At 39.4% G+C, this 9711-nt stretch overlaps 1 protein-coding gene across 2 annotated transcripts in view; it reads right to left on the bottom strand.

Annotated features, from left to right (window-relative positions):
* phf2 (PHD finger protein 2) overlaps positions 1-9711 on the bottom strand; it is a 40016-nt gene that overhangs the window by 5781 nt on the left and 24524 nt on the right. For both annotated transcript variants that reach the window (XM_034869154.1, XM_034869153.1), the window contains exons 10-16: positions 8606-8697; positions 8428-8517; positions 6926-7279; positions 6679-6795; positions 2979-3094; positions 2617-2795; positions 1500-1567 (exon numbers count right to left, since the gene is read on the bottom strand). In XM_034869154.1, coding sequence (XP_034725045.1) covers positions 1500-1567; positions 2617-2795; positions 2979-3094; positions 6679-6795; positions 6926-7279; positions 8428-8517; positions 8606-8697 — 1016 coding nt within the window. The remainder of the gene's footprint in view (positions 1-1499; positions 1568-2616; positions 2796-2978; positions 3095-6678; positions 6796-6925; positions 7280-8427; positions 8518-8605; positions 8698-9711) is intronic.

Below are 9711 nucleotides of genomic sequence, written 5' to 3'. Positions count from 1 at the left end.
GTGACGTACAGTATATTGTTCTATTTCTCAGGAGAAGTATATTGTATATTGTTCTGTTTCACTGGTGACGTATATTGTTCTGTTTCTCTGGTGACATATATTGCTCTATTTCTCTGGTGACGTATATTGCTCTATTTCTCTGGTGAAGTATTTTTTTCTATATCTCTTGTAACGTATATTATTATATTTCTCTGGTGACGTATATTGCTCTATTTCTCTGGTGAAGTATATTGTTCTATTTCTCTGGTGACGTATAGTGTATAGTGTTCATATTTTTTTGAAAGAAAGAAACCATTGGCCAGAAGTAGAAGGGCGGGACTTTGGCTCTCTATCATACCTCATTACTACACTTTTACGGTGTATCAGTACAGTCACTCCCACAGCAAAACTACCAGAAGCAGGACAGCCTCTGAGCCTGAAGTAAAGTGTTGACACTGTGTCATGGACACACGGCAGGCAACTTCACGAGGGGGAGGGCCTGGGGGCCGCTGGTCTGTGTGCACTGTAAAAAAAACTAATTCCGATTTTAACTACCTAAACAGGTCTCAATCAACCAGAGGGGGGACGCTAAGTAAAACCCTGACTTACTGATAGTCAGTGTCAGGATCCCAGTTTCCCAATTCTTCTCCTTAAAGACTGTTTTTTGGTTCAGCAGCTAATAAAAACAGAGTTCTAGGTTCTTTACATTGATGGCAGTGCATGCCATGACACAGCAGCTTTCAGGCTTTTTTATCAGTTGTTTGCTATCAGACAGAATTGAAAAGGAAGCAGTGGAGAGTGGTCTTCATTGCGCTCTATCATAGAAATAAAATGGATAGAAAGGCCATTTAACTGTTTGCAGTGTTCATTTGATTAGTACAAAAAAAACCGGCAAATGTTGTTAGTTGTCATGGTGGCAACATGTGTCATTGGGGCTATAACGATGCCTCTGCTAAATAGTCTCAGGAAGGAACTTGTTTTGGTGGAACATGTGTACGTTCAAAAGTAGATTTAGAAAAGTCAGATTGGACAGAAAGCCTAGCTAGCTGTCTGGATTTTTAGACAAGTTAGAACGCCAAAACAAATAAAGAGGAAGGGGACGGACATCCGGCCGCAACCGGAGAAATCCCATATATGAATGGTCATTGATATAGAAGGCCGTAAACTGTGTCGCAGCAAATGTTAGCGTGCTAACTCTAACGTGCCACACTGGTCACACCGCATAGCAGTGTGCAAGTTGTTAAATGTGACTCATTTAGCGATTGTCTCTCTGCCTTGTAATGTGTAACAAAACCTCACCTCCGCGACTTTCTGGAAGGCTTATACGGAAGTTAGACCGTTACCATGGCCAACCAAAAATGTCTGCTGCTCATGAGAGGATCTATTCCAGTGTTTCATCAGTCTCTTCATGTATATACAGTACATGATCACATTTCAAATGCTCAAATGTTAGCTCCTTAGCATCACAATATTTGATTATAGTCAAGGCCATTAGTCTGAGGTGATGTCATGATACATACCTTGGTCACCAAGGGTTGAAACTTTGGTTTCTTGGCTGGCTGAATGGGTTCTTTGATGTCTGACAAAACTGGGAAGAAAAATACATTTATTGAGCAACAAACCAAAATATCAAAATATTGTTTCATTATTGATTGTAGGGCTGGGTATCAGTGCTAATTCAATATCTGATCACCGGTATTCATAAACAGTACTTAATTACTGTACTAAAAATGTGCATTTCCATGACCGTTGGACACTGCAGTTAGATGTTATTCCCTTCATGGAGTGGCCAGCGCTGAAATTTCCTTATTTCCAATTTTACCAATTCTTCTGTCCACAATGAGAACAAACTATTTATACGTCATTTTGGTGTAAATAATGAGTAGACCACACCATATAAATATATGTAAATCAAGTGACCTGTAACATCATTCATTCTGACTTCCTGTTGCCTCCGTGTTTAGCTATATATCTTTAAACGTTAGAGTTACGGCTGAAAATGTCATCAGAAATAAACAAGTTTGCCAATTTCATCTATCTCCGCAAATTAATTCAATTCAATTTTATTTATAGTATAGTATTGTCTCTGTTGTTTGAAGTTTGTGGACGTTTAGTATTTAAAATTATCCATGGAAAAACTATTTATTCAGCAGATATCATAGTTATAACAGGATAGACCTAGCAAAGCAGTTATTCAGTTATTTAGTTTGGGAAGTTCCACGATTTCTACAAAGCTAACGTTAGCCGCTGACTAAACAGGGATGGACTAGCAATCCCCACTGTTGCTTTAATTTATAATTGCCCCACAGTAGGAATACAGTTTGATTATAACTTGTATTTTGTTGGTTACAGTTGTTATAACTTCAGTAATGCTTATGAATCTCAAAGCTGCATTACTGTTTTTCCAATAATGACGTTAAATCACACCCTCTCATGTAATATTGCTAAAGTGAAACATTGTCTATAGACCAGAAAATATTGGATCAAAGAATGAGCCAATCTAATAATCTGACCAGTAGAATGATGTTTTTCAAATCATTTCTCTGGACACATTTATACATCAACAAAAGTATTAGTAAAAAGTATTGAGGTTTGATGATAGTTTCAATAAACTGAAACACTACACTAAATACTCACAGGACAGATCTCTCTTGACGGTGTTCTTTTTCCGCCTGATGGGGAATTCGTCAATCTTCAGCTCCCCCTCATCTGAGACATACTCATACTCGTCTCTCACTGGTTTGGTTTTGTCCTCTTTTAGGTTTTGTAATGATCCAAAAACACTTGAGTTGGTCTGAGGTTTTAGCGTCTTGGAGCTGAAGAGGAAACCACAGGACAATAAGGGAGTGATACAAGGCTCAGTCTAATGGGTATGGTGCTGATGGCCACATAGCTCCATAATCACCGTAATACACCACATGACAGAGGTTAACATTCTCTCCTCTCTAAAGACCTTTCATGAAATGTTTGTATGGTAATTCTAGCCATTCCATACATACCCGAGCATTTTCTTGTGAGACATAGTAAAGCTGAATCTGTCCTTATTTCCCAACAGCGGCGTTCTGTCAAATTTGCACTCTTCCTCCATTTTCAGCAGGGAATCGGGTTTACTATTCTGTAGTATTCAAAAAGAATGAAATCACCTTGTTAACTTAGCACACAACAGCATCTTTAGTGACAAACTTACTCCTTTGGATTTCAGTCCTGTTTCATTTACAATTTCTATTTGAGTGAAAACAATGGAATCGTGCTGAGCGCTTAGCAACAGCATGCATCTCATTCGGTTGCTATAGACTGGAGTCTTGTTGTAGATACATGAGCTTCAAATGTTCACAATTGTGTGGATAGTTCCATTTGTATGCAAGCAATAGAGAAACACTGTTTATGTCTTTTATTAAGTTGCCAGTGTCTGTTTTACATTATAGTCTTACGTAGTAAACCGTGCAAGTGCTTTTTTAAACGCCACAGCTGACCTTTTTTCTGCAACTCGGAGTGTCTTTGTGAAGTTAAACATTTTTTTAAGTTAAAAACTTTTCTGAAATAAACGCCCTACTTCAAGCCCTTTTTTTGACAGCCGACCAATGACATGCGAAGTAGCCAGACTTGTCGTTTCCATAACAACAAGAACAAATGGAGTCGGAGCACAGCGTGTTACATTATATGACTGTTTGCACCTCTCTCTCTGTTCTTTCTCTAGCTCGTTCCACTACTTTGTTTTATCTAACATTAGCATTGCTCTCTCTCTCTCTGTTCTCGCTCTAGCTCACTCAACCACTTTGTTTTAGCTAACATTAGCACCTCTCTCTCTCTGTTCTTTCTGTAGCTCACTCCACTTCTTTGTTTTAGCTAAACTTAGCACCTCTCTCTCTCTCTGTTCTTTCTCTAGCTTGCTCCATCACTTTGTTTTATCTAACATTAGCACCTCTCTCTCTCTCTGTTCTTTCTTTATCTCGCTCCAGTTTTTTGTTTTATCTAACATTAGCACCTCTTTCTCTCTGTGTTCATTCTCTAGCTCATTCCAACACTTTGTTTTATCTATCATTAGCACTGCTCTCTCTCTCTCTCTGTTCTTTCTCTAGCTCATTCCAAAACTTTGTTTTATTTAAGGTTAGCATTAGCAGCGCTCCACATAACACTCTAAGATACTGTAGGGGGTGTCTGTGGCTCAGTGGTACAGTAGTCACCTGCCAATCAGAAGTTTGGTGGTTCAATCCCTTGGGGAAGACAATGAACCCCAAGCTGCCCCCGATGCTGCCCCATCGGAGTGTGTGAGTGATCTAATGAGCAGGTGGCACCACACGGCAGCCTCGGCCACAGTGTATGAATGCGTGTGAGTGGTGAATGGTTCCTGTACTATGTAAAAACGCTTTGAGTAGTCATTGAGACTTGAAAAGCGCTACATAAGAACAGTCTGCAGTGCTACATTTATGTAGCAGTAGCTGTTGCAACAAAAGATGCTATTGGCTGTTATTTGGAACCAAAACGCCGCCAGCTTCTTTTACTACAAAAGCGGCCTAGTCAACTTTTCTTGTCAAAAAGGGGCCAGTTTCACGCCAGACACTCAGTTGGAAATAATGCATATATATATATAAATAAATCTCTTTCATCGCTTTCAATCAATTTCTCTTTTATCTGTGTGCCAAATTCTCCATCAACATTGTGGTACCTCCTTGAGTGATAGGTAGTGACTCTGTTACAATTCTCCATCTCTCTCTCTCTCTCTGTCTCTTTCTCTCTCACTCTGTCTCTGTCTGTCTTTTGATCTCTCTCTCTCACTATTTCTCTGTCTCTGTCTGTCTCTTTCTCGAGGCAGAGCACCCTGAGCCAGGGTTCTGCTCGAGGTTTCTGCCTTTTAAAAGGAAGTTTTTCCTTGCCGCTGTTGCCTAGTGCTTGCTCTTGGTGGGAATTGTTGAGTTTCTGTAAATAACATCACAGAGTACGGTCTAGACCTGCTCTTTTATGAAAAGCGCAATGAGATAATTGTTGTTGTAATTTTGCGCTTTATAAATAAAATTGAATTGATTTGAATTAACAGACATTTAAATAAAAAAGAATTATTATTACAAATTAAAGCAGCATTTATCAATATTTCTTATATTAAAAATAGCTCAAATGACTAAGAGTAATATTAAAGAGGACTGAACCACAGTTGGTTTCTCAGCTCTGGTCTGGTTTCCAGCAGCAACAGCAGTTTTGAGTGAATGAAATATGAGCTGCTCTGAGACAAGCTAGTGAAACCAGCGGAGCATTTAGCAGCTAAAGAAACACGGCTCCCAATACGTGCTAATGTTACTCTGTGTTTGCCAACATGTTTTATAAGGTGATGATATGTCAAATGTGTTTGTGCATCCAGGTAGCTCAAATGGTAGAGCAGGCACCAATATAGGCACCAAAGCGGCGCTTTGCTGCATGTCTTCAGCTGTCCTGTCAATTAAATTAATTCATGCAACTGTACTTAAATACATCCAAACCTTGTATCGACTTTCCTATATAACTCATGTCACCATCCCCTCCATAACAATGAATAATAAGTCAGTCTCCCTTTATTATTATTTGTTTGTTTCTGTCTTTTGGCCAACCATGTACCAATACAATCTGCTTGTGTTACATAACATTTAATAATCAGCACCTTTTTCTTCCTATTTAAGTATTTGGACTCCCCAAATGTACTCAATAATAAATTCAAATGATCTGTGTGTCATCTTTTCAACACTATGGCTCCCTTCCACTTATTCTATTGAATCAAAATTAAACAATACCAAAAACCTTGCTAGAAATAAGGATAAATACTGTAGCTGCAATTAACTGTGGTGTTTGGAGTTGAATGCCTGGTATTAGATGCAGAGTATAAAAACATATGATCAGTACTTGTCTAATCAATTAATGACCTCCACTTATGACATATTTAAAGTAACCCACATTTGCTAAGAGGAATGCAACACTGTGGCCGTAAAAAGAAATCACCACTGAGCAGACCCTGTAATTGACTGAAATCCAAGAGTACACATTTTCAAATATTCACTCCACAACCACTTTGACTCCTAAATGAAAGGCATGTGACAATACAGCGTAACCTGAAACTGTCTCCTGCATTCTTACAATGGACAGTAAGGTACAGCGGAGGCCTAACTGCCCTGCACATGACACAGAGGAGCTATGCACTGAATGAGGCCACAGTGATCCCCAGTGACCTTGGTAGCATCTAACAGCGTCTCCACTCCATCTGCAAATGTTTGGCCCGATGGGAAGGAGCAGTTGGATGGCCATCTGCAGGCATTCCACAGCAGTTTAAGTTTTCCATGAAACCAAAGCCCTCCGATGTCTTAAAATTACACTTTTCCTCAAAAAACCCTTGCCTTGTTTTTCAGCAATAACGCTACAACAAGCTTCTTTTATTTTTTAAAGATGAGGACATATGTAAATACTTAGAAGGGAGGCAGTGGATATGGACGTGGTGTAATTCCATTAGGTAAACTCTGGGAGGGAGGCTGGATGCTTCTCTGATGAGCTGCAGGCCTCCAAAGTGCGACTTGGCCACATTATTATTTTTGCTGATTGCTTTGAAGCAAAGTGTGCAAATCCCTTCTGGACGGTACGACATTTTTTTTCTGTTCAGCTGCTCAGCTTGTGACTTCCCCAATCATTTGAGCCTTCTTTAATTGGACTGTGATATTATGTAACAAACTGAGATGCTCTTACCTTATACTTCCATTTTGCTTCAGTCTTGTTTTTATTCTGCTCTCTGATTTCAAACTTCTCCACGTTGTTCTGCTTCGATATTTCTTTCTCTGATATACTCAGGACATTCTTAACAGCCTGAAGGAAGACACAACTACTATTAAGAGGAACAATGGGTTGCTTTTACTATTCTGCATATGTGGTTACATTTGACAACCTTTCCACTGGAAGAGATGCGAAATCTGCTCCCATTTGCATTTAAACTCACCTTCATCTTTTTTGGCTGGTCCATTTTACTCAAGATGTCTTTTGCGTGGGACTCAAGGGCTGCAAAGCTGGAGGGTTTAGGAGGCGGAGAAGACTCTTTTGCTTTCTTCGCTTTCTTCTTTCCTCCTTCCTTGACCTTCGGCACCTTCGGAGGTTTGGGCATCTTTGGGGGTTTGGGAGGCTTAGGAGGCTTGGGAGGCTTGGGGGGTTTGGAAGCTTTCTTTCTGGGTTTCTCTCTGCTGGGCGAGGGGACATGGGCGGGGGAGACGGGCTCTTCAGGCTCTGAGTGGGTGGACAGGGGCTCCTCCATCGGTACCTTCACGCTGGGCTCACTCTTAATGGCTTTTGTTGCATTCTAGAAATGAAAACAATGTGTGAAGTAAGCTATAATTTTGTAATCGGCAATTCAAGCCTCACTGAACTAGGGATGAAATGGTTAGTTCATTAATCAATAAATTGGTTTCATTTTAAATAACTAAATAAATACATTATTGGTTTATTAAGTAACAAAACGGCAATAACTTGTGATCTGATGACTGGAGGTATCACTCACATCACTCACAAAATTTGAGTTAGTTCACCTGTCGGAGAAACTAACATTGATGCTAGTCCAGGACTATCATGTCACAGATTATGTTATAATAAATATAAATCTCTCATGTGTGTCCATACAGTGTCCAATTTTTCTGAACTTCCTCGTGTTCCTAAACTCATACTGCCTTGAAATGAATAAATTCAAAAAATGACATTATTTTCTTTCTTTTTTCAACAAGACAAGCTTTTAACATTAGCATCAAGTTGGATGCAACTATCTCTCACCTTAGTCCATAAAAGAGTGAAAATAAAGTTATATTTCCCTCGTAGCACTTTGCTTTTTCTGTTTAGCTTTCTTACTGAACCTTTCACAGTTTGCTTTAATACTTGTCTGACAGCAAAGGAAGTGGCGCACCTGTAATCCGGCTCTCTTCCTAAAACACTAAAGTCTGTCCTCTGGGTCAGAGGAGGATAAAGCCAAGGGCTCATTCAAATGAAAAGGGATCATCCTCTGCAGGAATATTCTGTATGTAATTTTTTTCAAAACATGAGAAAGGAATTGTTATGTAAAGGTCTTGTTGTATATTGTTTTAAGTTATTGGAAGATCTGAAAGACTGCATGCTGTATTTGCATATCTATTATTGGATAATTTTGTGAAATATGGGCAGGACCAAATAAGCTGATTGCTTCCGCCAGCTCTTTCTAACTAATCCTTTTATATACTGTATGTGTATTTTGTTTTTGTTTTGTCTTGTCTTTGTTACTGCTGCTTGTTGGAGGTAAATACATGAAATGAAAGTCATAAATATCCAGTAGACATGGCTGCAGTCTAAACAGTAAAGAGTGAGACTCTCAGATGGCCCATTGGAACATCACTGTGTTGATGTCAACATCGAAACAGTCCTTTCTTACTGCCAACGAGTAAAAGTACCGGAAACCTTGTTATTGCCCACATGAAATGAGAATACCTCTGACAGTCTGATCTCTTTGGCAAGATCCTTAATGAGCTGTGATGGTTTCATGTTCTCTGGAAGCTCGTCTTCATGTTCCAAGAGTGCCTATCATGAGAAAAACAAACACAACTGTTATTACTTTAAATTACAGTTTGGATGGACAACTGACACACGTGTCCTGACGTGTCCATACCTGCTTTTTAGTCCAAGCTCTGAAGGCTCCATTGATGATCTTGGCCCCATGTACTAGGTATGGGGCTGGCTGCTTATTTGCTTTATGTAAACCTGCAGAGAAAAGTCAATGCAAATGTTAGCATTGAATAAATCCTGAGTTTCAAACTTTGAGAAGTCAAGATCATTAACTACAGATGTTACTGAGTACTTTTCCAAATCAAAGCCCAGATGAGCCGACACAGAGACTTTGGGTCAAGTGATTGGATTGTGTCAACTGTGTGTTTGGACAAACTGTCCTGCTCCCAAACAGCCAAGTGACGTGTTCAGACCAAAGATTCGCAAGACAAGACCATTTTAAGACCACAGGCTCAACGAGCGCGAGCACGATATGTGGTCGAACGAGCTAGAGAGACACTGAAGAGAGCAAGCAGTGTTAGAACAAAGCTGTGAATCGGAGAGATTAAACCTTGATTCATCTCTAGAAATGCAACTGCTAACTAACGTTATCCACAATATTTTTTAGATTTAACAAATGATATATCCAGCTACAAAAGTCGGAAGTTAGAACGGAAGTACAAAGAAGCATTGATATGGAGATGGTACACGTCTTGTCTCATTGGTGTGAACCGACAGCTTTCACAACGCTGCAGAGCATAGACTTGCAAGAAATTGCAAGTTTCTACTCGTTTTTTGCAAATCTTTAGTCTGAACTGGACTTCAAGGTCAACTCTAACTCACTCTGGGTCCCTGTGCATCAGCTCCATGACTCAACATTTAGAGACATGGTGTGTGTATGTATACCATATATATATATATATATATATATATATATGTATTTACATAATAAATAAAATTGAAATGATATTGACTGCTTTCTGTGGTTATTGGTCACCATCAGCTACAACAGTGAACTTCATTTCCCGGGTGTACTTGAAGAAAGATGCAGTTTGCCCACTTGATGTCATGAGAATCTTTCCCTTAAGCATGTTTTAAAAAGTAAAAAAGTACATTTTTGGTTTAGGCTATTAACTATCAAGACTATTAAGGTCTCTCCGGGGAACCATCACCTTATCGTGGTGGAGAGGTTTGTGTGTCCCTATGAACCTGAGGGCTGTGTTGTCTGGA

The sequence above is a fragment of the Etheostoma cragini genome, chromosome 4, assembly GCF_013103735.1.
Source record: "Etheostoma cragini isolate CJK2018 chromosome 4, CSU_Ecrag_1.0, whole genome shotgun sequence".
NCBI classification, from domain to species: Eukaryota; Metazoa; Chordata; class Actinopteri; order Perciformes; family Percidae; genus Etheostoma; species Etheostoma cragini.
The sequence above is the reverse complement of the archived record's forward strand: the minus strand, read 5'-3'. Positions and strand labels throughout refer to the sequence as shown.